This window comes from Arachis ipaensis, chromosome B8 (genome assembly GCF_059453495.1).
Source record: "Arachis ipaensis isolate K30076 ecotype BB chromosome B8, ASM5945349v1, whole genome shotgun sequence".
NCBI lineage: Eukaryota > Viridiplantae > Streptophyta > Magnoliopsida > Fabales > Fabaceae > Arachis > Arachis ipaensis.
In genome coordinates this window covers 2,394,970-2,422,056 of record NC_142443.1, presented here as the reverse complement: position 1 = coordinate 2,422,056, position 27,087 = coordinate 2,394,970, and the positions used below count along the sequence as shown (strand labels likewise).

Sequence of the window (27,087 nt, the reverse complement as noted above, 5' to 3'; positions counted from 1 at the left end):
TATAAATTAATTATTAACACTAAATCATACAACTAATTTTTTCCATAATTATATATTGCTTCAACTCAACATAAACAAGTAAAAGAAACTATGATACATATTTGATACATAATTATACATAGTTAAATTACATATTTGACACATATCTATTAGAAAAAATTGAAAATTCCAAAAAAAAAAAAATAAGTGGAACAAAATTTTAAAAAGGAAAAAGAAAAAATTAATAAAATATTATTGTATTATCATGCATTTGTTGTGCCTATTAGTCTACATTTTTATTTTATTTGTTAAATAGCTATAATTATAATAACATGTAATTAGTTAAGGTAGTTAACCAATATTTTTTAACAAATATTTATATATATATACATAATAAAAGATATATTTTAAATATTATAGTCACCAAAAATATTTTAAATATTAAAACTTTAATTAGTATTTCTTACTATAGTTGTCTTTAATATAATTTAGTGATACACTAGTAATGTTTGTTAATTTATTCTTTCATTTAAGTCATACTATAAAATAATTTATGAAAATAATCCATATAAAATTTATCAATATAACATTTTTTTCAATTTTTAACAAATAATTTTGATATCAAACTTAATATTTTGATGGAAATAGTAAGTAATGTGAGAAAAGCCAATGAGTAATAGCTCAAATGACATAGTCTCCCCATGCTCAATTAAGAGGTTACGGGTTCGAGTCTCCTATCTTTGGTAAAAAAAAAAAAAAGTAATGTGAGAAAAAATCATAAAATAAAATAAAAAAAGAAAAATAGAAACGTAACTACTTTTATAACTTATCCTAAAAAATCTGAACCTATAAAGTAGCACACAAGACAGGAGGAGCATAAGAATCCGTTTATGTATTTACGTGTAACTGTTATTTCTGCCCAATTGTACTGTACTTTTCGTATAAGTCTTTTATAGTGTTATTACTCTCTTTTCTTTCTCTTTTTATTTTCTCTTAGTAGCGTGTATTTATTTAAGTTTTATAGCTTAATCATTAACTTGGACATTCTTATGCACATAGTAGAGTAGAGTAGTTAATTAAATGCTACACTGATTTTGTATTTTGCCATTCCATTACACTAATTCATCATCTTCACTATCATTTCAGGTCTTATCTTTTGTTTTTCTATTACTATTTTCAATAATGGCACTGAGTACGTACTTGAACGGAGATGCACTTCAAAGTTCAATAATATCAGAAATTTTCACCACAAAATTTCAAGAACTAACCACACCAGAAGAACTTACACTTGACCATTTTTACCACCAACACAGCCAAGAAGGCTTGTTTTCTAATAACTTTTTCTTTGACCCTTATTTTGACTTTAACAATGGATTTTTCCATCCTGAAATTTTGTCTTCTCATCAACTTGGTCATAGTTGCACTTCTTCTCATGACCCTTTTATCTCACCCAAACCCAATAATCTCTTTCAGATTGAATACTCTAATGTCAACACCCTTCTTTCATGTCCGAAACGCCAAAAGTACTTTCATAAGGATGAAGAACTCCAACTCTCTTCTCCATTTAAGGAGTATGCATCGCCCAGTCTATTTGATGGGTTTATACTGAATTCATCTTCTTTATTACCATCTGAAGAAGCAGCACTAGCAGAAGAACTACTATTACCTGCACCAGTGACAACACCGTCGTCAGACTTCATGGTTCCTAATGTTGTACGTAATGGTTTTTGTGTGGGAATTAATAATGAGAGTCAGAAGAAGGACAGTAAGAGAACTATCTCTGCACAGAGTATAGCGGCAAGGGAGAGAAGAAGAAATATCACAGAAAAGACACAAGAGCTTGGAAAGTTGGTTCCTGGTAGCTCAAAGATGAACACAGCTGAGATGCTCCATGCAGCTTCTAAATATGTGAAGTATCTTCAAACTCAAATTGGTATGCTTCAACTTATGAACACGCTCCAGGTAACTGCTTCTTTTATTATTATTATTATTTGTTACATCTATAATAGTGTTTCTTGGATGACTGTAATATTACCATGGTTTGAGGATGAAAAATGATGTTTTATATTTTTTTAATATATATTTTTTTAGAATTTTTTGTTTAGATAATTTTTATAATTAAGAATTAGGCCAAAGAAATTTTTTGTTTAAGTTTTATATTTAGTGGTGCAACTTCATGTACTCTTCCAATACAGTGCTGCCTTAATTTTTGCTCGTTCCTTTTCTACATTGTTTAAGGTTGGATTAATTGTAAATATCCGCAATATTATTTTTGGAGAAATTATTTGTATGTTATTTATTCATGAATTTCTTTTATTACCTCTAATATTTAAAATTATTTGAAATCAATGATTAATTACATATTAGAAATTAATGGTTTGAATCTTTTGCTTGTCCCTCACTTGTGCATAATAATTTCTGTTTGAATTTAAAATGTTTTATTTTTTTAAACAAAATAGAATAACTGAAGATTAATTCTACATGAACTCGACATTGCTCCTCAGGAATAAATACTTGTCATTATTGCATACATGTGGTTGGTTATACACCACTACATGTGTTCACTATTGCTGCCACTTCCTTAAAAATATGTGTAGTAATTGATTGAAGATTGTATAGGATTAAATTTAGTTTGAGAGATAGAGATAGAGATACAAAGAGAGAGAAAGTGAAGGAGAATTTTAAGGAAACAGTTATTTGAATGGAAGGATTTGTTCAACACAACAAGAGAAACTTTAGGAACAAGCAGTGACGGAGCTTAGTTCAGATAAGGGGTGGCCATGACCCCCCAAATTTTTTATAAAAAATTTAGTAGTACTTTTTTAAAAGATAAAAAATAGTTCAATTGACTTAAATACTTTACTATGACTTAAAGTATCTAATAAGTTCAATAAACAACACTCTCTCTATCTTTAAGTTCAAATATAAAAAATTAGATATTTTTTATTTATTTAATTTAATTTTTTATATGATAAAAAATAATAGAATATTCAATAAGTATTAATATTAGTGTATTTGTATAAATTGATAAAAAAATTCAATAAATATTATAAATTTTAATATTTATCTTTCTAATTTCTTCTTTATATATTTTACAGAATATATATTCAAATTTTTATATAAAATAATAATGAAAAATCAAAGAATTGATACATTTTTTAAGAGGAAGGCTAATATTTAAGAAGGAGAACATATAACTTTTACAATATCAACACCTGAAGATAGTTCTTCTACTTTAATGAATCACGAAAAATGTGAGATATAACATTCAAAAGTTCAAAAAGTTACATCTGATAACTTTAACCTTAACTTTTTGGAACGAGATCTTAAAAAACGGCTTTAAATTTGGCAATATCACCCAAACCAGAGATGAGATTAGGCGAGTTTATCTTAAATGAGTCCATATCAAAAATATTTTGACAATTATTTTCTATCTGGCCCCCCCAAAATTTTATTTCATGTTCCGCCACTGGAACAAGAATTATAAATTTAGAGAAATAAAAAAACAAAAATGAGATACTTATCTAACTGTTAACATGTAACTGCCTCTGTTCTATTATTTATTTTGGATAATTGCAAGAAGTTTTTTAATATTCTTTTCTGAACTATATATTAGAGAAGTGGTCCACCAATAAAAACAATAATTTTAGCAATTTAGTTCATGAGAAGTGCAATTAGAAATAATGGACTAAGCACTTGTGTGTATCTAACATTCTTGCTTTTTTATAAGTTTTAATTGCGTTTTTTCAAACATTTTTGCTTATCATATTTTGCTATAATAATAATGGTTGCAGAAAGAAGATGAGGTTGTTCCTCCAAGTGAAGATCTATGTGCTCTTATTACTTCTCCCTTTGTTCAAGAGAAGCTTTATTCTGAGGAACTATGCTTTGTCCCTAAAGACTTTGTTACAACTTTGACAAATCAGCGTGATGTTCGATCAAAGCCTACCATCTTTAAGGATCTTAAAGAGTTGATTGAAACAAATAATGTGCAGAAAAAAGCATAGTAACATTCATTCTTTTTTATTTATTATTTATTATTAGATGCTAGCATGAGTTGTTTTCAGCATACAATTTTTTCTTCTTTTTTTTTTCTGTTGCTTCAGTAGATATGTTTGCTCTTTTCTCGAGAGCCTTAGATTTCATTTTATATGAACGGAACAAATTTAATGCGTTTCTTGAATTTTTCTTATCAAATGGTGAATTCACCTCATGATCCTGCATGCTCAACACTTATGGTGAATTTAATGTTTTTTTTACTGAGTCAATTCGCTTCATGTTGCATTTGCTGTTACGTTAATTTCATATAAATCGAAAATGTTTGGTAACCAAAGAAAATCAGCCAAAAATAGTCATATTTTATTTAGCATTCATTAATTGTTGCGATAATTAATTAATGCTAAATAAGACAAGTTCTGACTGTTTTTTTTTTCTATCTTTATATATGCTCCATGCCATGCTTATTACTTGCTCTCCACACGTCCATAATAAAAACTGTTGCACAATAGTCTATTTTCTTTTCATTCATTCTTGTCGGTCCCAAATTATGTCCAAGGTTTGTTCTTTTCCCGATCTGTGCCAACCATATTAGCTAGAATCTCGATTTAACTCTTAAAATCTTCCGATATTACGATTTTAAATGAGTCTATCGATTTTACGAAATTTATACTAGGTCTGACGATTTTACGATTTAAATCTTGTTAAGATTTTACGTTTTACGTACTTAATTTACTTTTTCGATTTCACGTAAAATTTCGATTTTCTCTACCTTGCCAACCGTTCCCAAGTGCTGCCTCTTTTTTAAAGTTCCTGAATTTCTAAACTCCAAAGACACATTTTAAAAATTATTATCCATCTTCGTGTCTTTTTTTTTTGACAAACATTTGCTCTCAAGCGATTTCTTGGTTTCCCACAATCATACTCCACCAATCTTTTATTATCAACAACTATGACCAAATGTGTGTAACTGTGTATATGACTAAGTGGCTAGAACCAATATAGGAATAGGATCAATGAATCAGTTATGGTTTTTGTGATTCTAATTCCAATTGTGATTGAACTAAATTATCATTGATATTAGTTTTCTATATCTTCAACCGCATCTAAAAATGACAGGCCAAGCAATAAAGCATGTCATCTGTGAAAATGATGTTACCTAGTGAGATTTGTTTGTCTCAAAACAAAACAATTTGGTTAATTTAGAAAACAATTTGGTTAATTTAGAAAGCGTCCCTTAAAAATGTCTAGCATAGTTCATTTGTGGTAACAAAAAGAAAGAAATCAAAAGTACATTTTTTACCCGTTCTTCAAGTTTTGAGGGTTGTATTAAGTATTAACCATGTTTAAATCTTCTTTTAAAGTATATTGTTTTGGAATAAATCTCTACATCCAAACAAAACACTTAACCAAGTCTAACCAAGTTTTTATAATCACGCGCCTTCTTCTCCGCTTCCACCTCTTCCTCCTTCTTCCCTTCTTATAATTTGCGCGCAAGCTGATTCTTCTTCTGCTTCTTTCATTATCGTCACCATCAACAACACCAACAATATTTTGCTATCATCTTTATTGATTCTAATTTTTTCTGGTATCATCATTAAATAATTTCGATTCATTTTTTAGTTTATTTCGGTTTATTTATGTGTTAATTGAAGTTCACTTGATGCAGTATTGACCAAATTTTTATTCCTTACTTAATTTTGATTCATTTCTTAGTTTAATTGAAGTTTATTTGGATTCGAAAATGAATTCGATGTGTGTTTTGTTGATGATTGGGTCTTTTTGACTACTTGTTTAAAATTGAACTAATTTTTGTTCATTTGTGTGTTAATTGAGATCCACTTGATGCTGTTGAAAAGTATTGATCAAATTTTTTAGTAAAGAAGAATGAAATTATTCATTATCACTTTATTCAATTGCATTAGATTCCACTACATTCCATTCAATTAATTCAGTTTTAAACAAACAGTAAAAAAGATTCAATCATCAACAAAAACACATCGAATTCATTTCTGGATAACCTCAAATAAACAAGAAATGAACCGACATTAAGTAATAAAATATTTAACATCAGCTCAATTAACACACAAATGAATCGAAATTAGTTCAATTTTAAACAAGTCGTCAAAAAGACTCGATCATCAACAAAAACACCTCCAATCTATTTCTGGATCCAAATGAACCTCAGTTAAACTAAGAAATGAATCGAAATTACTTAAAGAATAAAAAATTTGGTCAATACTGATCAGCAGCATCAGGTGAATCTCAATTAACACACAAAAGAACTGAAATTAGTTTAGTTTTAAACAAGCAATAAAAAAGACTCAATTATCAACAAAAACACATCGAATTCACTTTTGAATCCATATGAACTTCAATTAAAGTAAGGAGGAAAAGAAAAATCGCAGTAATAACGGCAGCAATAAAAGAATAACGATTGAGAGAAAACACGCGAAGACGAAGAAGAAACACGACGAAGAAGGAGGACGAATGCGAAGAAGAAGAAGGAAGAAGACGAAGAAGAAGAATATGTTTGCTTTAGTGAAGCGCGTGTGTACACGCTGGTCCACACGTGGGTATAATAAAAGTGGTTTTTGTTGAATTTAAACCAATTTAATTGGACTTGATTGCCAAAAAACTTAGATATGTAGCTGGGGTGATATTTTTTTGTATCTTTAAAAATAAACCACTTTATCTGAGTCAAAAATGGTATATCTTAAAATATATTAAGATCAATTAGCTTTCATTGAACTGAGATAAAAAAGTTCATGATGTTAATTGATCCATCCTTCCAATTTCTATCATCACACAGCTTCCTCCATGTTTGCGAGATCAAAATGAGATCTCTTTTGATTCTCGCATTCAATCCAGCTCTTGCCAGGCATCTTCTTAACCCCTCTATCCTCCATTAACTTCCTGATTGCTAGAGTATCATTCCACCTACCAACTGTTCTATAAGGTTCCGTTTGGTTAATGTCCATGTCCATCAGAGACATGGACACGGTGGTACGTGTACACCGTTTGTTTGCTGAGACATAAAATTTTAAAAGATACGGTTACACACAGATGCACATAAAAGACATGTATTTAGTGTATCTCTTTTAAGCTGTGACACTAAGACACAACTCATGAGACACAGATTTTTTCAATTCTATCCCTAATTATTTTTTAAAATTCCAACCATTGTCCTTTATCTTTAACACTTGAGTTGTTTTAGTTTGGGGATAAAATGGACTTTTGAATTAAATACATGTGTCTTGTGTATTATCACCAAACATGTTATAAAATTTGTGTATCTTTGTGTTCATGTGTATTTGTGTCTTTGTGTCTATGTCTCTATTTTTTTGAGACAACAACCAAACACTGCCTAAATGTTACCAAGCAGAACATAACTTAAATGAAACCCTGGTTGCAGCTCAATCATCTTTTTGGCTATGCGTTCTGCAGTGATATAGTCTGAGCACCTAGTGCAAGCTCCAAGAAGTACTACCCAAAGTGACTGATCATGTCTACAATCCGAATTTTCCAACAAAATTTCAGCCTCCTCTATCAGTTCAGCACGACCTAGAAGATCAATCATGCAATTGTAATGCTCAACTCCAGGCTGAATCTCATATTTCTTTGTCATTGAAGTAAAATATTCTCTCCCTTCATTAACCAAACCAGTATATGACTGCAAGCAAAGAGAACAAGGCTAATGCTACCATCCCTCTTCCATTCTGTGCAAACCCACCAATCATTGAGTTCCATGTTATCAGATTTCGAACTTGCATACTCAGGAACAACCTATACCCAAAATCAATGCACCCACATTTTGCATATAGATCAACCAAGGCTGACTCCACTATAATGTCTCTCCAACCACCCTTTCTCACATACATACAATGAACCTCATTCCCCTGTCTCGTAGCAGCGAGTCCCGAGCAATAGTCCCCAAGCTGTAAATATCCACAATCCCACTCTCCTTAACAAGATTGAGCACAGTCTCATACTCTCGATTATAACAATATGTGCCGAGCATAGCAGTCAATGACACCAAATTCTTATTACTCATCCTATCAAAACAATCCTAGACTGGCGAACCGAACCACACTTACCATACATATCCAAAAGACTACTCTCAACAACCACATTCCCACATATCCCAGAAGTAACCACCTTAGCATGCACCTCTCTCCCCTGTCTCCACCACCCCAAGTTACCACAAGCGGCCAACAATGTCCCGAAGGTAAAACCATCCGGTGCCAACCCGCAACCTCTATGAATCTTATAGAACAACTCTACAGCATCCTTAAACCTATCATTCCTTGTAAGCGCTGAAATAACTGATGTCCAGCACACAGTATCCGGTTCAAGCAATTCATCAAACAGTTTGCGTGCATCCTCCACACCAAAATTCCTCCCATACATATCAATCAACACACTAGAAACCACTCGATTCGAGTCGAACCCACGGCTCACAACAACCCCATGAAAGCACCTTCCGACTTCCGAGCCTCAAGAAACCAAGTTCGGAGCAGGCCTTGATAACACATTAGTTCTTCACTGTTTTGACAGCATAGATTCCAGACAAAAAATGAGCGCTCTTGGATGTTTGATGTTGCATTTAGAATTATTGGAAGAGACTAGAGAGTTCTCAACCAAATTATGAAATTTATTTTATGTAAGTTTAACGAGGAATGCTAGGAGGCAACAACTTTGTGATTTGTAGCCATCAAATAGTCATCAATGATGATTTTAATGGTGTGAGATTTCATCTAATGGTTCACTTTTCTTTGTTAGTTATATACTGGCCAGAATTTAACAAAGTTGCTGGCACCCTAAACTTTTCCAAATTTAATTATGGATGACAAGAAAAATTTTGAATTTCGATATTTTTAAAAATTAAGATAAATGTTTTATGCTAATTTTAATTGTAATAATATTATATTATATTTATATAGGATCAACAACAATTTTAATTTAAGATATTTAATATTACGTGGTATTTTTAAATTAAAAATTGTATAAAAAAGTAATAATATTTTATTATAGGTTTAATTACTCTATTGGTTTTTATAGTTTTACGAAATTTTCAATTAGATTCCTATATTTTTTTCTTTTTAATTAGATCTCTGCATTTTTTTTTTTTTTTCAATTAGGTCTCTCTGGATAGTAATTAGTTTAATTGTATAGAGGTCCAATTAGAAAAAAAATTGGTGCAAGAAGTTAAATAAAACGAAAAAAAAGATAGAGATTCAATTAAAAAAAATTTTGGTGCAAAGACTCAGTTAAAAAAAAATATAAATACCTAATTAAAAATTTTACGAAACTATAAAGACAAATAGAATAATTAAACTTTTATTATATTTAATTTATTTTTAAAAATTAGATTCAAGAACGATTTAAAATTACCTGGCACGATCAGCATGTGACCTATTTATAACTTGTTGCTGGATTGAACGAATGAATACACAGATGGTTGGAAAATCGATTTAAAATTTTAAAATTATTAAGCAACGCAATGTCTATCGTGTAAATGGTTAGAAATTGGAAAAGAATTTTTACTCTATCAGCTACAACATGAACAATGTCTTCCACAACAAATTATACAGGTCATCATCATCACATGTGAGGGGTCCTTCTTCTTATTTAATTTTTAGTTTGGAATTATTGTTGTCCAAGATACGGAACATGCATCATGAACAAGAATCATTATTAGGTGAGACTCAAGTATGCCTTACAAAGGAAGAAGACAATTACATATACATTATACTTTGGCATTTATCACTCTATAGAAATATAATCTTGACCGTTGTGCTAATTTGTTTGTTCATGAGTAAACACATTATGACACTTTGGAATTAAAAACCACGGAACTTTTCAGCAACCAAATGTTTGTTTTCCAACGAAAGTCATAAGAATGCGATCAACATGACAACCTACTCCCAACTTGAATGGTGTCATCACCAATGCATGCATCATAGCTTTTAACTCTTCTAAGTTCTAACCTTTCAAATACCAAAACTCTACCAAGTTATTGAAGTTGAAGTGAAGAGAAATTAAACCTCAATACAAACGTTCCATGAATGGAGAAGAGAAACCTACTCATCAAAGATGAACCCTTTATCCAACACCCTTTTATTGTTTCTCTTGTTCTGATTGTGGGATTTGTTGTGATGGACCCTTTTCATCTGGGTCCATTGGGGAATCATGAGTTCAGACCCGTGAAGCATGACATTGCACCATATCATCAAGTCATGAAAAATTGGCCTAGGGACAACTTAAGCAGGCTAGGACTTTATGGCAAATCAGAATTTAAGGACCAAGTCTATGGACCTGAGTCACTCGAATTCGACAACTTGGGTCGCGGTCCTTACACCGGTTTAGCCGATGGCCGTGTGGTTCGATGGATGGGAGAGGAACTTGGTTGGGAAACATTTGCAGTTGTCACCTCCAATTGGTTACTATCTATCACTATAGTATTCCCCTTTATTATTTTGTCAGGCAGTTACTTTTCTAAAAACATTTTCATACAAAGATGATATTACAACTGTCAAATAGTTCAATCAAATATATTAAATTATTTAACAGTTTGTAATACTATCTTTAAGAATGGAAACTCAGATGCAGTCGACTTCACGTGAAGTTGATAGCTGAGAGTCGTTAGATGATTTAATTGATTTGACTAAATTTTCATCTAACGGCCCTCAACTATCAACTTTACGTGAAGTCGACTGCACCTAAATTTTCACTATCTTCAAATTATTTTTGTCCTAATACAGTTACTGAACAAATTTTAGAAAATACATAATTTCGGATATGCAATACATGTATTTTAAGCTAATCTAATGTTAATTATGATTAGGACGGAGAAGGTTTGCTTGAGAGGGAATGATTCAACAACTGCGAAGCAATGGAAGCATGAGAAAACGTGTGGGCGTCCACTTGGTCTAAGATTTGACAAAGAGAGTGGAGATCTATATATAGCTGATGCATATTATGGTCTTCTTGTGGTTGGACCAAATGGTGGACTTGCTACACCTTTGGCAACTCATGTTGATGGAGAGCCTATTCTCTTTGCTAATGATCTTGACATTCATAACAATGGTTCCATCTTCTTCACTGACACCAGCAAAAGATACAACAGAGTGTACTACTATACTATTTCTCTGTTTCTTGTTAATTAATTAATATTATGGGGGTTATTAGTTATTAATTACTTGTTTAATTTGCAGTGCGCACTTCTTTATATTGTTGGAAGGAGAAGCTACTGGTAGGCTTCTGAGATATGATCCTCCAACTAAAACAACTCATGTTGTCTTGGATGGCCTTGCTTTTCCTAATGGTGTGCAATTCTCTAAAGATCAATCTTTCCTCCTCTACACCGAAACCACCAATTGCAGGTTACCACAATTTTGGTGTATTCGATATTTTAACATATATTTTATATTAAAAAATATTATTTATATATTAAAATTAATTATTAAAATTAACTTTTATATGTTTATGTATAAATTATATTTTAATATTTTATACTAATAATTTATTTTAGTGATTAGTTTTGATGTAAGTCTAGCATGATTAATTTTATATAACAGATGAATTAATCATTCAAATTTCAGTCAAATAAAAAAAAATTTGCTGTTACAATTTTAACAATAGAATATAATACTGAAAGGGATAAATCACCAAAAATACATTCAAATTTTGTTATGGACAAAAATATTCTCAAATAATTTAAAAATGCGATAAAATTTTGGTAATTTTTAATGTTAGGTAATTTTATCGTATTTTTAAATTATTTAAAAATATTTGTATCGATCTCAAAATTTAGATACATTCTTATTAACAATAAAACTATTCGATTGCATTTTTAGTCTGCTAAAAGATTGAGTTAACACAGAATTTATTGTCTACAAACGCACTTCAACAACTAATTTCGTCAAACTACCTCGATGTTTAATGAATATCACCTTAATTTATATTTCTTATGATTAAAATCATAGAAATTTTTCAAGTGATACTCCATTGTGTTGAAATAAAGTATTCCAGGTTTGATAACATTATATTATGAGTAAAGGATTGTTTTTGTCTCTAATATTTGAGGTAAGTCTTAAAGTTGTTCCTAATGTTTCAGTCGTCCTAACGTTTCAAAACTGACTCAATGCTGTCCTACCGTTAGGGATCTAGAATTGACGGCGGGACAAAATTGAGACGATTTTAAAATGTTAGGACTTAAATAGGACGAAAACGTTGGGGACAAAAATGATATATAGAAATTAATTTTAATTTTATCTTTCAATAATATCAATTTTTTACTATACATAGTATTCAATTATTTTTTAATCACATCTAAGTAAATTAATATATATACAATAAAATATAAATTATACTTTTTGTCTCTAATGTATCAAAATTCTTTAAAATTATAAAAAAATAAATTTATTTAAAATAAAAGTAATGTGATTAAGTGTAATTTATTTAGATATAATTGAAAAATAATTGCATACTATGTACAGTAAAAAATTAATATTATTGAAAGATAAAATTAAATTAAAATTTATTTTTATGTATCATTTTTGTCCCTAACGTTTTCGTCCTATTCAAGTCTCTAACGTTTCAAAATCGTCTCAATTTTGTCCCGCTGTCAATTCCGTTAACGGATCCCTCACAGCAGAACAACATTGAGTCAATTTTAAAACGTTAGGGACTTAAATAGGACAAACTGAAACGTTAGGAACAACTTTAGAACTTACCCGAAACAAAAATATACTACTCTTATATTATTTAGAAGATATTGAATGGTAGATGACATGATGACAGGCTAAGGAGGCTTTGGATAGACGGTCCAAGAAGTGGGAGAGTGGAAGACGTAGCAGACCTGCCAGGTTTCCCAGACAACGTGAGAATGAACGAAAAAGGGCAGTTTTGGGTGGCAATAGACTGTTGTCGGACACCGGCACAAGAGGTTCTCAGTCACAACCCATGGCTAAGGAACATCTACTTCCGGTTGCCGGTAAGAATGAGCTTGCTCGCCAGAGCCATGGGAATGAAGATGTACACCGTCATCTCGCTTCTCGACGACAATGGACGCATCCTCGAAGTTCTTGAGGATCGAGAAGGTGACGTCATGAAGCTCGTCAGTGAAGTCAAAGAAGTCAACGGCAAGCTCTGGATAGGAACCGTGGCCCATAACCACATCGCCACCTTACCTTACCCCTGAAATGACTCAATTCTCCTCCACGTAGGATTTTCCTCATCGGTAGTAGTCAGCGAACTGCATGATCTATGTGTAACAATATTTATTTATAATAAAATATTTTGCCGCATGTTACATCGAGTTATTTTAGGATGAACGGATTAATATTATTACATTTATTCTGACTGTGAAATTGGAATTCTCTTAAACACAAATTTGTAGGATTTTGGGTTGGCATCTAAATATATTTATAAGAAATTTCAATATTTAAATAGTAATAATTTAATAATAATAAAAATGATAAGAATAAACTACTAAAAATATATTCGAATAATTTTGTCGCGGACATAAATGTATTCGAATTTTGTTATCAATAAAAATATTCTCAAATAATTTAAAAGCGCGACAAAAATGTCCAACATTAAATATGTATTTTAAAAAAAATACTTTAGAGATTGAATTTTGATGCAATTTTTTGCAAACATGATTAAAAAAGAGATATTTTTATCTTTAAAATTTGGTGATTTTTTGCTAAGTATATTTTTTTTATGATTTTTTAAAAGTATTATTGGTTGTCGACAAAAAATCACAAAACAATATATACTTAGCGAAAATCATCGATTTTAAAGATAAAAATATCTTATTTTTCTAATTATACTTATAAAGGTCGCATCAAAATTCAATTTTAAATCACTTTTTGAAAAACAATATTTAATGTTGGACATTTTGTAGTATTTTTAAATGAGTAAATGTCCAAAATGGTCCCTGAATTTCAAATCGGTATTCAATTTAATCCTTGATTTTTTTAAATGACCAACTAAATCCCTTAAATTCAGAAATGTGCGTCTCCGTTAGTCCCTCGCAGAAGTGCCGTCAAAACATTGCTGATGTGGAACGTTAACTACCATGTGGGCATTCTAGCTGTATGCTGATGTGTGCCAAGGTTGAATTTGATTCAAATTGATATCTGTAATTGCCTAATATTACCCAAATTAGTCCATTTCAATTATAAAACCCTAATTGTCTTCCCTTCTTCAAACTGTATGCTACGTTCTTCTGTTCTTCGACTTTCCTTCTCTTCTTCGACTCTCCTTCTCTTCTTCAGATGAAAAAAGTAATGTTATTTCATTAACAATCTGCTATTACACAAGCAGCAAGTACTTTGATTAGCAAAATAACTTACCTCCACCACCATTCATGGTCTTCCACAAATAATTGAATTTATGTCAGGCCAATATTGACCAATGCAATTATGACAATGGCAGCGATAAATGTGATGAACAAAATGCTAGAAAGAGTGTATATTTTGTAGTCCTACATACTAGCATATTCCTGATGTAACTACAGGACAATTGCACTAAATGACACAAGATCGCCAATAAACATTTGAAATGGTATTTTCCTATATCAAACAAATTGCTGAATCTTCCTAAGATATCTCTTTGTGGAAGAAGGGTTTTAAAACTCAATTCTAAAGCCGTATCCAATAACTCCATCAAACACGAGTAAGGAGATAGCAAGGACTATGAATATAGCAAGAATCACAATAATGAAGCAAAACGTGAGAGCAGTTGTGGCACCATAAAATATTGCAATAATGTTGAAGATAGAGGCTATGACAAAAACTAGTCTAATGTAAAGAATTACTGCTAAATTAACACTCCTTTTCTGGAATCATAATCAAGTAACACAATAGACATAGGATGTTGATAAAAAAATATAATGAGACATCATTTATTTTTCATGTTAATTGTATATGAAATTACCCATTCATTTCCAACAAACTAGCCATAGAAAGATGCTGATGAGTACCTGAACAGCAAAGAAGTTTTTAAGTATCTATCCATCCTATTCTCAAAATGCAGTGCAGTTGCATTTCAGGTAATTGAATAAGTGAACTTAAATCAACATCAAGATCAACATCAAACATCATTACTTATATCAATAGCACCATTTGGATCACCAAATACATTCACTTCTATGACTTGGTCTCCGTTAAAAGAACATCAAATTGAACATGCATAAAAAAGTAATACTTTGTCCCTCCCTTAGCAGGACTCCAACAATCCTCCTCAAGCTTCCCAATAAACCCCCAAAATAGAAGGTCATCCAAGTAAAACTGGAAGTAGTAGTCACAGTTAATAGCTTCGTTGAAGCTTGCAACCTCATCAACATATCCATTTTTGGCACAATGTCTCATCAATTTTGTCCTCTCTGAACTTAAATTCATACAAAGCATTGCTCAAATAAAAAGCCACAATAACAGAATTGAAATCCCCATCTTTTTTACGCTTCACTTTACCAATAACTCCCTTTATTCCTTTATTCTTTTTTCTTTTTCCATCACTATAATGTTTTGAACATCATTGGAGCGATTTATCTCAATATAAATTACATCCAGGCATTCAAGATTTGTATCAAAAAGAGTGATAGTGAGAGATTACAAAAACCTAAACACTCACCTTTCACCTTCTGCAATGTGCGAATATGATGATGCTTCATGCAAAACTTGATTCACTGAACACAACCGGGGGTGCCACGGAGGGGCACTTGTGAAGCTCGACAATTGCGAGTTGAAGGAGATGAAGAGATGATGCAGAAGAGAAGAAAGTGTTTTTGATAGCAAACGGCATTGTTTGGCCTGTTCCCCTTAAACGGTGTCACTTTTCAAATTGCCAACTAAGCATTTAACTGCACACATCAGCAGTGTTATAACGTCTGGTAACTTTTGGACTAACGGAGATTCACGATTCCGAGAGTCAGGGATGCATTTGGTCATTTTAAAAAATGGAAGACTAATCTGAAGCGAGTTGGATATTTCAGGGACCATTTTGGGCATTAACTCATTTTTAAATTATTTGAGGATGTTTTTGTCGATAATAATATTCGAGTGTATTTTTGTCTTATTCAAATGTATTTTTGGGGGTTTACCCAAGTTATAAATAAATAATGGAAAAGTATAGATAAACAATGAAAATATTAAAAAATAAACAATGTTCATTTTACTAGTGTACGAATATTTATTTTAATATTAAAATTTAAAAGGTTAAATTGGAGGTGTAATATATTTTTATTTGATTAGTGGTTGATCGTATTGTTCAACAAAATCATTGTTCCTAGCATTCCTCATAAATAATATATTTTAAATATGTGTTAATTTGTAAATTTATAATGTTAAGAATCTTTAAATATGATCATAAGCTGAATGAAGCCAAAAGGACAAATGCACTTTAAAGAAGATCAGATTTTAAAATTATAGAAAATTACATCGCAGAAATTGGAGATGATGTTAGATTGTTAGTTACGTGCTTATCACATTCACTATTACTTATATAAGAGCAGAGAAAGAGCATGGCTCTGAAATTGTAACTAACCAACTTCGCTTCAATCATTGTTTCCTCTTCTTCACAATGCTCAAGTTTTGTTCAATCTTCTCCAAATCGAAATCGAAGAATCTCTTTCTTCTTCGGAGTCGTACCAAATCTACTTCAAGTTCTCAATCTTCTCCAGCTGCATACACCTTCTCCCGGCGCATATTTCCGTATTCCAAGCACTCTTCGCTCCTCGCACCTGCCTCCATTTCTAGGGTTCCGCCTTCTCGAAGCTTCGCCACCGATTCAGAGGCCAGAGACTCTATTGAATACGATGTCGTCGTCGTCGGAGCTGGACCTGCTGGCTTATCGGCCGCCATACGCCTCAAGCAGCTCTGCCACCAGAAAGGAGCTGATTTATCGGTGTGTGTGGTGGAGAAAGGTGCTGAAGTAGGTTTGTTCCATGCTACTCTCAGCTTAATTGCTTAATTAACTTTGATGTAATCGTGAACTGTTAAATGTTAATTATTAAGTTAATCTTTATATGTTATATGTAATTAGGTGCTCACATTATTTCCGGAAACGTATTTGAACCTCGAGCGCTGGACGAGCTTCTCCCACAGTGGAAGCAGGAGGAGGTGCATTCTGTTTGTTGAATTTAGTTACAGTTTATGAGTAGTTTTAATTTGTGATTCGTTTTTTTAATCTGATTCCGACTGTGTCTTTTTACTTGCAGGCTCCAATCAACACTCCTGTTTCTTCGGACAAGTTTTGGTTTCTCACCAAGAATCGTGCTATTTCTCTCCCGTCTCCTTTTCACAACAAAGGCAACTACGTAATAAGGTTTCTATGACATTCAATTCATTCCATCCTTTTGCCTTTTATATCTATAAAATCATGGATTCTGTTCTTTCCTTTTTTTTTTTTTTCTGAAAAAGTTTCTATTTGGACATCTGATACAGTCTGAGTCAGTTAGTACGTTGGTTGGGAGCAAAAGCTGAAGAGTTAGGAGTGGAAATATACCCAGGCTTTGCTGCTAGTGAGGTATTTCTGCATTTGCTTGGATGCTACTTCTCCGCATTCGTTGTTGTTTATTGTTCTTTTTTTTGGTGGCCAGATATTGTATGATACAAACAACAAAGTTATCGGTATTGGTACAAATGATATGGGTATTGCAAAAGATGGTTCTAAGAAGGAGAATTTTCAGCGTGGTGTTGAGGTCAAAGGTTTCGTTTTACATGTTTCTTTCTCACGCATTTCAGTGTGTGCTTGCCCTACTTGATGCGTATTCAGCTTGCTCCCGAAATTTGTCATTATATGCCTGACCTGTTTATCGTTGCTCACTTAAGGCATATGCTGTTGATGGTTTTCCTTGTTTATTATGCAAATCATTTATATGTTTATATCTAGATATATTTATGGTTTTGCATGTAATTTAGTTAAGTCTTTCTGGGTTTGATTGGTAAACTATGTAAGCATGGCATCACATGCAGGTCGCATAACACTTCTGGCTGAGGGATGTCGAGGATCACTCTCAGAGGTTTGAAAATTCAAATTTTAAGATTGATATAGATTCGGGTCTTTTCTGTCAAATATTGTTTTTATAGCATGATCTTCAACCTTCATCCCTGTGTTTCCTACAGAAAATAATGGGAAGGTACAACCTGAGGGAGAAGGGAGGAGCAGAACATCAGACATATGCTCTGGGAATCAAAGAGGTATTATTATGTCACTTGATTCACATGTTGAATGTTCTGATAGCTTAACATTGCACTTGCAGGTTTGGGAAATTGATGAGAGAAAGCATCAACCTGGTGCAGTACTCCACACATTGGGATGGCCCTTGGATCATAAAACATATGGAGGATCTTTTCTGTATCACATGAAAGATAATCAGGTAAGAGTCTCCTCCCCCATCTTCAGTATTCATGTATTCACTTTTTTGTAATTTTGGACTGCGACAAACACCATCTATTTTTTGAATTAGTTGAATTGTTAAGATATTATAGGGTACCTTGGTGTGGTGCAATTTTAGTAAGACTTAGTTTTTTCTTCTTATTTTCCTCTCAAAACAAAATTTGAGGAAGAAGTTAGATGTGTGACTGCTTTTATTTTTCAGCTGGCCTTCAATTCTGAAGTCTGTTAACTTAAAAGTTTATGATGTTATAGTTCCATTTGGCAGACTTATCACCTAGTTCCCCCCAATGAAATATTTAAATCTGTGATCTGTCTGACCGATCACAATACATATTATGGTCTCTGTTTTTCTACAGCAAATTTTACTATGTGCTTCATATCCGAAAATGAATATTGCAAAAATAGCACATAGTGCACAAAACTGAGTTTCAAATTTTCTTATACTCCAAAATATTCAACACATTAAGAAGTCCACTTACCATTGTGACAGATCTCTATAGGCTTTGTTGTTGCTTTGAACTATCAGAACCCTTTCATGAATCCTTATGAGGAATTCCAGGTATGCTTTGTTGTCTTAATGTTGAAAATTCCATTGAACGATTGATATTTGATACATTACATATTCTCAATTCCTGATCACTACTCTTGTTCAGTACCTTCTTCTTACCTTCCTCAATCTCCTTTTTTCTCTCTCCTGGCTCACCAGAAATTTAAGCATCATCCTGCAATCAGACCATATTTGGAAGGCGGAACAGTTATCCAGTATGGAGCTCGCACTTTAAACGAAGGTGGATTTCAGGTACACTACTAATAGCAGGTTCCCTTTCTTGTGTTCAGTCAACTAGAAATGCAAATAATAACAGCTTCCTTTTATTTTATTATACATAATGCAAATACAAATATGATTCTAGTTAAATTTCAGTCTATCCCATATCCAGTTTTTCCTGGAGGAGCAATTATTGGATGCTCAGCTGGCTTCTTAAATGTGCCAAAGATAAAGGGAACTCACACAGCCATGAAATCAGGTATTGGCTTCGTGTAGTTTGCCGGGTTGACTCTTTGACATATCTAATTACTATTTTTTTTTTCACAGAAGTTAATTTTGTTTTCTTGGTCAGTGGAGTTTCAAAATATTATGTTTCAAACTTTCAATGTGAAAGTTCTTTTTCAGGATATGCATTAACATTTGACCTAGATCCAAAATATTGATCTTCAATATCTAAGAATTTTTTTTGGTGTTCTTTATGGCCAATTAAACAGTGCATTCTCCAATGTTGGTATTTCTCCATTTGTTAAATCTTCATTCAATTCAATTCATTATAATCAAGCACACACTAATACGTGCATATTTGTCAATGATTCCATATTCCAGAGTTGTTCTTACATATCTCTAATGCTTCTTTTTGCAGGAATGCTTGCAGCTGAAGCTACATTCGGGGTGCTTAACGAAGGTCTGGATATGGATATGTATTGGAAAGCTCTGAGGAATTCATGGATTTGGGACGAACTATATAAAGCTCGGAATTATCGACCAGTTAGTGAAGCAATTCATTCTCCCTCCTTTTTTTTCGCTCTTTATCCTGAGTCACCATTCCTTTGCTTGATGAAAAGCCATTGGGACTATTTATGCCATGATAATAGCTCTAGAATTAATAATTTGTTATCATACCATATTGACCTTTTTTAACATCTTGTTGTAGGCCTTTGAGAACGGGCTTATTCCAGGATTGGCCTTAAGTGGTCTGGAACAGTAAGATCCAATTTTTCTTGCTGGTTATGTTCATTACTTCAGCACAGGAAAGTTGCCTTTTTCCGTGCTCCCTTTTGTATGGGATTTCACTTAGCTTGGTGGTTTTCCTGTCAGTTATCTACTCCGGGGGAAGCACCCATTTACTTTGAAGCATGGTAAAGCCGATCATGAAGCTACAAATGTAAGAAACATTATTCAAGATTTTTTTTTTCCAAATTTAAAGTTCATATTTAAGCCTTTCATTATTGGATGTTAACAGTGTAGTGAGTTTTGCTCATTTGATTTGTTTTTCTTGTTTGTTTTCCAGTAAAATATAACCTTTATTTTGATAATTTTTACCTTTTCTTTTTATTTTTGGACGTTAATGCAGGCTGCACAGTTGCATTCTCCAATTCAATATCCAAAGGCAGACGGGATTTTGTCCTTTGATGTTCCTACCTCCCTTCACAGGTTTTGGAGCACTAATTCTCTCCTGTTGCTTATTATTGTTTAGAGTTGTGACAAATGATCATTTTAAATAATAATGAAAACAAGGGAAAGTGAGCTAGCTTGTCTAAATATAAGGTTGCATGGTTGCATATGGAACCTAGCACCAGACTAATACACTTGCAAAATGCACTTACAAAGAGAAATAGAGCATAGAGATGGGTTCTGCTGAGAGATTGATGTGTAACAGGAGAGAACGCAAATTGAAATCCATGTAGTCCTTTTACATAGCTGGATGCACTTAATACCTAATTTTCTAGGGTGGCCTACACATATTTTTTATAAAATTGAATACCATTCATATTTCTCACTTGAGGGTAAGCAGTAGGATGACATTTCCTATTTTAAGAATGCTATCCTTGTAAAGTTATGATGGTAAACACACTGCTTTATCCCGTTGCTTTATAGGAATTTATGTTCAGTTTATTTTCAGGAGCAACACAAATCATGAGCACGATCAACCTCCTCACCTTCGTTTGAGGGACCCAAAGATTCCTGAAACTGTAAACTTACCGGTGTATGCAGCCCCCGAGTCACGATATTGTCCTGCGCGAGTATACGAGTAATGCCCATTTTTTACAGCTTGTTTATGAAGGGATTTTTGGTTTTTTAATCATTTCTTGATTTTTTTATTTACCTTTCCGAAATATAGGTATGTCGCAGATGAGCATAATCAGCTCAAATTGCAGATTAATGCACAAAATTGCTTACATTGCAAGGTGAAATATTTTAGACCTAATTTGGATATTGTTTGAATTTAGTGTTTTGAATTTTGTGTCATCCTATCGTGATCTTGCATTAAGGTAGCGTATTATCTTCATTATTCACTGTTTAATACAGTTCTTTGATATTTCAGGCTTGTGATATTAAAGATCCAAAGCAAAACATAGAATGGACAGTACCAGAAGGGGGTGGAGGCCCTGGATACTCAGTCATGTAGATCTACACTACACAGTACACACCTTTAATAAACTACTTTAGGCTGCTGGCATGTTAGTCATTGTGTATCATGTACACCGAAAGGATAATGTTACACGGAATAAAATAATACTAAATTTAAACCCATGCGTTATGCAGAATTAACATGAATTTATTTTTATATATAAGAAAGTATTTAATTATGCAAAATATTAGCAAGGATAGAGTAGAAATAGTGAAAGCCTGAAAGGTATATGATTACGTGAGAGGAGATAAAGATGTGTAAAGTGAATGTTGATGTATATGGTAAATATGTATAGAAGCGAAGAGAGAGAATGAATTATGTTTTATTAATTAATTTATATTATTAAAAAAATAATATTACTATTAAGTCTAAAGACATAGAGTAATTTACATAAAAATAAAGAGTTAAAAAGGATTAAAAGGTAAGATTAAACACTATAAGATATAATATAATGTAATGATAAATTATAAAATGACAATTTCACTAAAATATTTACGTAACAATATTAGAAGTTACCTAATATATCAAGAGTTTATTTTATCATTATTTGATTTTTTTAATATATTATAAATAAATTAATAGATAAATAGATAAATAAATCAATTGATTTTCGTAAAATAAAATTTATTCTCTAAATAGGATATACAATATAAAAATTTAAATACTATGTTTTTACATGGATGATATGACAACTTTATATGAATTAAAAATTTGTGTCGTTTATTTACCATAATATTACTTTGGCTCTTCTTTTAAATATTATAATAGATTATAGTAATAGAAAATCTTTAAGTGTACCAGTACATTGATATTTTAATAATTTTTAACTATTAATTTTAATTATAAAAATATATAGTATATATAGTTAAAATCAACAATTAAAATTTATTAAAAATACTGGTGTACTGATATATTTAAGTTTTTCCAATAGTATTAAGGGTTTGCAACCCCCAACAAATAAGCATTTTTTGGGGTTTAAAATCCTAAATAATTTTATAATAGAAATTTAAATTTCCAAAAAAAAAATTAATGCAATTTTATCGTTCACAACCTACTTTTATTTTCCGTAGCGTTTAAAACACTAAACAATTTAATAATTATTTTTTAAAGTATAAAACCTTAGATTTTTATATTTCTAGTTTTTAAAGCTCTAGATATAGAGTATATCTTGTATTAATGTTTGATCCAAACTCTAAATAGATGTATTGAGTTCAAAAGCCCACCAGATGAATAGATATATTTGTTTAAGAATGTGTGCACTGTATGATTTTCCCGGATATTATTGATGCGAATGGATTAACTACTTTAAAACATGTTCATTGCTAGAAAGAGTTAAAAAATTGATAAACCATGTTAGTTAATATTTCTACTTGATGTAAAATGTTAGTAATCTACGAGAACAAACAGCTCCTCTAAATCATGCATCTAAAAACGGCGAGGTATGTTAAACTAAACAGGTAGCTAAAGGGTAACCCAGAGCAACTGGAACTGAAGGCAGACTTACCAAACATAAATCTACCCTATAACTGTAGTTGTATATCCATGACCAATTAACTAAGTGCCAAAGAATTTTAGTATTGTACATAGCAAATACGCGACTTGTTATTCTCAATCCCTATCTAGGACCCGTTTGTAACTACTGTTTAAGAATGAACAAATTTTAACAAAAGGCCAAAACCTAGACGCACTAAGACACGAGAAGGGAAATGAAGAGGTGGAGAGAACAATGTGCAGCCTCACTCAACAATCCTTGCCCATTGAAGGATTTACATCTGATGATGCATTATCTTTGGGGCCAGGAGAAGGTGTAGATGACCTAATTTTCAATTCTCCTGACTGTTGATGCATCTGTTCCTGCTGTTGCTGCAACATCTGTTGCTGAAGCTGCTGAAACTGATGCTGCTGCTGCTGCTTCTGGGGATGAATCTGGAGCTGTTGAAATTGCTGGGCAGCTAGAAGTGTGTGCATCGCATGATTATTCGGGTAGAATTGCTGTCCCCCTCCAAAAGAAGCAAAGTTCATCATAGGCCCTCCATTATTAGGTGGCATAGCTTGACCGGTCAGTATTTTCAAATGCTGAATTTCCTCTTTCAACGCATCATTTAATGCTGCAAGTACATACGTTGGTTAGTTATCATGATACTAGAAGCTCCATGGTGAACATGAGCTATCTACCTTGCATACGCTAAAAACCTTGAACATCAAATTTCATACACAAGAGCACTTTTTGCCTTTAAAAAGGAAAAGAGCCCAAACTCAATCAAATTTTGCACCCAGGTTCAAACTAAACATGGATCATTATAATTTATAAAGAAAATTTGAGATAATACAAGGGAAACATTAACTAATGTCCTCTCATAACTATTGAGCCAACGTTTTAAGAGACGGGAAGTGATGATATCAGTAGAGGACTAGATTTTGAAACTTGATCATAACATGACCTTACCATCTTGCAAGTGAACTTGTTGTTCCATGGTTTGCAATCGCAACTTCAGCTCATTGTTCTCCGAATTAAGTCCATTGGTATCTCTCTGCTCATAATAGACCAAAATGCATTGATTATAATCCTCTAATTGTCTTTTCAATAAGAAGGGTGCATGGCAATACAGAAGTAATACACTATACAACATCCAAATGACATGTGCACAAGTCAATAGAAAACCATGAAACATAAGTTGTAGATAATGAACAAGGACAATACCTGCAATAGTGTTAACTGTGCAGACAAAGATGTTGCTTCAGTTTGCAATGTCTGCACCTTCCTTTCAAGTTCAGCAATGTAGCGCATCTTCCTCTCTTTTGACCTTGCAGCAGACTGCCTATTTGCCCAAATCCTGTTTCACACATCAAAAGACAGCACTTATCAATATAGATTTTTCCCGCTCATTAAGGGAAAAAAAGGAACGACATAACAAATTGACAACAACCAGCCATACAACTGAATATGCCCTCAACAAGGGCCATTCTATCAAAGCAGTTTCTAGAATTTCCCCTAGCAGGTAGTAAACCCAGAGAATAAGAAAAGGCAAAGAATTTTTTTCATAAATCAAATTAGAATATTGATGTTAACAGGACAGTATATGATAAATGCTTCTAAATTCAACTACAGCAACCAAAATACAGTATATAAACATATCTAAATTTCAGAATTAAATAAGGCACAAAATCACACACCAGTCCATAATTGGTTCAGTCTCCCCAAGCTAAAGATAATGATAAAACAAATAGGACTTATTCAGAAACGATACCTCTTTGCACGCTTGGGATCAATTAAGGCTAGTTCGGCAAGCTTGGCAGCTGACATTGCTTTTTTAGAATCAGCTGCAGATATGTCTTCTGAACCAGAGACGAGCATCTCAGGTTTGATGGTTGTTGACCCATCCATGGATTGGCTGTGCTGGTGTCTAACTCTAGGCCGTTCATTGTTACCAAGGACACTGTTCTCTGCAGAAGAGGTAGGCCCTCCTGATGTAGGAGTTGATGTGGGTACCGAACCTGAAGCTGCAGCAGCATTAGATGGCTCACCCATTTGAAATGTTGATGTAGCAGATGATGAATTGAATTTATCCATATCGAGGTACATTGAAAGTAAGTCCTCCTCTGTGTCGTCAGAAAACGACGGCACATCGGCACCTCCAACGACACCAAGGTCACTGTCGAAGCTGATATCATCAGGTAGGGTTAGAATCTCTGAATGAGCACGCCTGTGTCCCCTATTTCTTGGAGGATTATCGGGCATTCTGCTAATATCGTGACTAAATCCACTAGAATCTGAGGACATTCCATGACCAAAGTGACTGGAGTCTGGGCTAGAACCTGGAACCATTGGAGGATATGACGACGATGAAGACGGCTCGGATTTCACATTGAAGGCATTTCCAGTGGGTGAGTAACCCGAATAACGTCCTGATGGAGGTGGAAGACCTCCACCATGAACAAGAGGTTTGTCCTTGTCCATGCAGATTCCTTAATTTCAACCCTAACGAACACTATGCAATTGCAATGTTACTGCTAAGCTAATACAGTCCAATCACTCCAAACTCCCAGTATATCTCATTCCACGAAATATAACAGCCCTAGAATCGAAGAAGGAAAAAAAGCAAAAAAAAAAAAAAATCAATTTCCTAATATGAAAGTCCGAGTAATGGTAATTCTAAAAATGATAAACAATAAGCATCATCGCATACGGAATCGATATCAATGAATCGGGAAGGAGTGAAGCCTTTACCTTATCGCAGATCAGTAGCGTGAGATCGCAGTGAGAAGCAGAGAGTTCGAAGAATCGAAGAGAGCCACAAACGATGGAGCTCGAGATTCAGATTGAAACCCTAGATGGAACGAGATGCACAATGGGGGAGATAATGGAGGAGAGAGATGGGAATTTGTTCGGGAAAATGGAAGCGAAAGGATGAGATAGGGTTTCTGTGTGTTCGAAGAGAGAGAAAATGAGATCTGAATTTTGATAGAAAGAAAGAGGGAAAAAAAAAAGAGAGCAGAGAGGAGGGAAGCTTCCAACTCAAGACATCAAATTCATTGCAAGGCAGATATACAAGTGCTGCAATTATTATTATTTTTTTATTTATTAATTATTATGCGACAATATTATTGTTCAATTTATTTTCCCATTTCCTTCCATCCCTCATCTTCCGCTACACTGTTTTATTGTCCAAAATATTTTTTCTGGTTTCTCATTAATAAAATATATTTTTCAAAATGAAAATATGTGTTGAAATACGCCTCCTTTCAGCATGTGCACATGAACCTTCAATGTGATTTGATAACTATAATTTGCCATGCCCATGCTTAGAGTATACTCCTATGTTGAAATACAATATTATATGTTAGTTACATATTTGACTCTACTTTAGTACAATTTTTCCATCAATAATATATAGTTGAATTTTCATCTCTGATGGGTGCAGTCAGTTCTGTCTGTGTGATAAATTATATTTAATTATTATCTGCCAGCTATATACATATATCCAAAGAAAATGCATGGGCAGTAGGAATTGTAACACTATTCCCATTTTGAAGCAAAATGTCAATTGACAATTGGTTGGAGTCATTGAATTCAAGCATATATGTTTTGATTGTGAGTGCTGGGAAAAAAAGAGGGGAAAAGATTAATATATACATGCTGAGCTCCTTCATTCACTGATTCACGTGGTTGCGCAACCAAAGTAATGATGCAAAATATAAATGGAAAAGTATAAGTAACCAACAAGATTTTTGAATAATGTGTAAACAATGTGAATTAATAAGGTTAAAATAGAAAATTTAATTAGTAACATTAAATTAGGGTGTAGTATATTTTCATTTGATTGGTAGTTGGTTATATTGTTCAAAATTTCTATTATTTCCCTAGCACTCCCCTAAATAATACCACATAATCAACTAAATGTAGCATTCTAGTTGTAGATCATGGCTCACCGTGCACGTCACGTAATTAATTTACCCTAACAAAATAGCAGCTATTAACAAACAAAATTTAAAATACCCCTCTCTTCTCTCGAGACAAAAGATA

General features: G+C 32.8%; 4 protein-coding genes and 2 pseudogenes across 5 annotated transcripts; 3 read left to right on the top strand and 3 right to left on the bottom strand.

Moving 5' to 3' along the window:
* Nucleotides 1-1,161: 1,161 nt before the first annotated feature.
* Nucleotides 1,162-4,040, top strand: LOC107610272 (transcription factor bHLH52-like). Its single transcript, XM_016312340.2, has 2 exons — nucleotides 1,162-1,941; nucleotides 3,774-4,040. Exons 1-2 carry the CDS (start codon nucleotides 1,162-1,164, stop codon nucleotides 3,984-3,986), a joined length of 993 nt encoding a protein of 330 aa, XP_016167826.1. The 3' UTR covers nucleotides 3,987-4,040.
* A 3,201-nt stretch (nucleotides 4,041-7,241) lies between these two features.
* On the bottom strand, nucleotides 7,242-8,509 carry LOC107610273 (pentatricopeptide repeat-containing protein At1g03540 pseudogene; annotated as a pseudogene).
* Nucleotides 8,510-10,005: 1,496 nt separating this feature from the next.
* On the top strand, nucleotides 10,006-13,286 carry LAP3 (Calcium-dependent phosphotriesterase superfamily protein). Its single transcript, XM_016313961.3, has 4 exons — nucleotides 10,006-10,417; nucleotides 10,823-11,107; nucleotides 11,193-11,360; nucleotides 12,781-13,286. The coding sequence occupies exons 1-4, from the start codon at nucleotides 10,044-10,046 to the stop codon at nucleotides 13,178-13,180; spliced, it is 1,227 nt and encodes a 408-aa protein (XP_016169447.1). The 5' UTR covers nucleotides 10,006-10,043; the 3' UTR covers nucleotides 13,181-13,286.
* Nucleotides 13,287-14,158: 872 nt separating this feature from the next.
* Nucleotides 14,159-15,356, bottom strand: LOC148546993 (transmembrane 9 superfamily member 5-like; annotated as a pseudogene).
* A 1,067-nt stretch (nucleotides 15,357-16,423) lies between these two features.
* On the top strand, nucleotides 16,424-21,741 carry ETFQO (electron-transfer flavoprotein:ubiquinone oxidoreductase). Of its 2 annotated transcripts, none has more exons than XM_088496516.1 (18): nucleotides 16,424-16,921; nucleotides 17,029-17,105; nucleotides 17,204-17,310; nucleotides 17,430-17,511; nucleotides 17,585-17,693; nucleotides 17,961-18,007; nucleotides 18,111-18,185; nucleotides 18,248-18,364; nucleotides 18,875-18,943; nucleotides 19,091-19,183; nucleotides 19,307-19,409; nucleotides 19,794-19,918; nucleotides 20,085-20,134; nucleotides 20,249-20,315; nucleotides 20,505-20,584; nucleotides 21,054-21,182; nucleotides 21,273-21,339; nucleotides 21,477-21,741. In XM_088496516.1, the coding sequence occupies exons 1-18, from the start codon at nucleotides 16,567-16,569 to the stop codon at nucleotides 21,558-21,560; spliced, it is 1,836 nt and encodes a 611-aa protein (XP_088352642.1). In that variant the 5' UTR covers nucleotides 16,424-16,566; the 3' UTR covers nucleotides 21,561-21,741. The 2 variants fall into 2 exon arrangements, 1 of the variants encoding a protein (XP_088352642.1); XR_015896238.1 differs by having other exon boundaries at nucleotides 16,441-16,921; nucleotides 21,043-21,182.
* Nucleotides 21,742-23,046: 1,305 nt separating this feature from the next.
* Nucleotides 23,047-26,113, bottom strand: LOC107612891 (putative transcription factor PosF21). Its single transcript, XM_016314666.3, has 5 exons — nucleotides 25,792-26,113; nucleotides 24,812-25,639; nucleotides 24,265-24,397; nucleotides 24,010-24,094; nucleotides 23,047-23,671 (listed from the first exon to the last, which is right to left on the bottom strand). Exons 2-5 carry the CDS (start codon nucleotides 25,519-25,521, stop codon nucleotides 23,304-23,306), a joined length of 1,296 nt encoding a protein of 431 aa, XP_016170152.1. The 5' UTR covers nucleotides 25,522-25,639; nucleotides 25,792-26,113; the 3' UTR covers nucleotides 23,047-23,303.
* Nucleotides 26,114-27,087: the final 974 nt, after the last annotated feature.

What these genes read in the sequence shown, in the direction of transcription:
- LOC107610272 (XM_016312340.2), top strand. Translation starts at nt 1,162, where the DNA reads ATGGCACTGAGTACGTACTTGAACGGAGATGCACTTCAAAGTTCAATA. An exon ending in AACTTATGAACACGCTCCAG is followed by an intron (nt 1,942 to 3,773) that starts GTAACTGCTTCT and finishes TAATGGTTGCAG; the next exon opens with AAAGAAGATGAGGTTGTTCC.
- LAP3 (XM_016313961.3), top strand. Translation starts at nt 10,044, where the DNA reads ATGGAGAAGAGAAACCTACTCATCAAAGATGAACCCTTTATCCAACAC. An exon ending in AGCAAAAGATACAACAGAGT is followed by an intron (nt 11,108 to 11,192) that starts GTACTACTATAC and finishes TTTAATTTGCAG; the next exon opens with TGCGCACTTCTTTATATTGT. An exon ending in ACCGAAACCACCAATTGCAG is followed by an intron (nt 11,361 to 12,780) that starts GTTACCACAATT and finishes ACATGATGACAG; the next exon opens with GCTAAGGAGGCTTTGGATAG.
- ETFQO (XM_088496516.1), top strand. Translation starts at nt 16,567, where the DNA reads ATGCTCAAGTTTTGTTCAATCTTCTCCAAATCGAAATCGAAGAATCTC. An exon ending in CAGGCTTTGCTGCTAGTGAG is followed by an intron (nt 17,512 to 17,584) that starts GTATTTCTGCAT and finishes TTTGGTGGCCAG; the next exon opens with ATATTGTATGATACAAACAA. An exon ending in TGTCCTGCGCGAGTATACGA is followed by an intron (nt 21,183 to 21,272) that starts GTAATGCCCATT and finishes TCCGAAATATAG; the next exon opens with GTATGTCGCAGATGAGCATA.
- LOC107612891 (XM_016314666.3), bottom strand. Translation starts at nt 25,521, where the DNA reads ATGGACAAGGACAAACCTCTTGTTCATGGTGGAGGTCTTCCACCTCCA. An exon ending in GATCCCAAGCGTGCAAAGAG is followed by an intron (nt 24,398 to 24,811) that starts GTATCGTTTCTG and finishes TGTGTGAAACAG; the next exon opens with GATTTGGGCAAATAGGCAGT. An exon ending in CACAGTTAACACTATTGCAG is followed by an intron (nt 24,095 to 24,264) that starts GTATTGTCCTTG and finishes TATTATGAGCAG; the next exon opens with AGAGATACCAATGGACTTAA.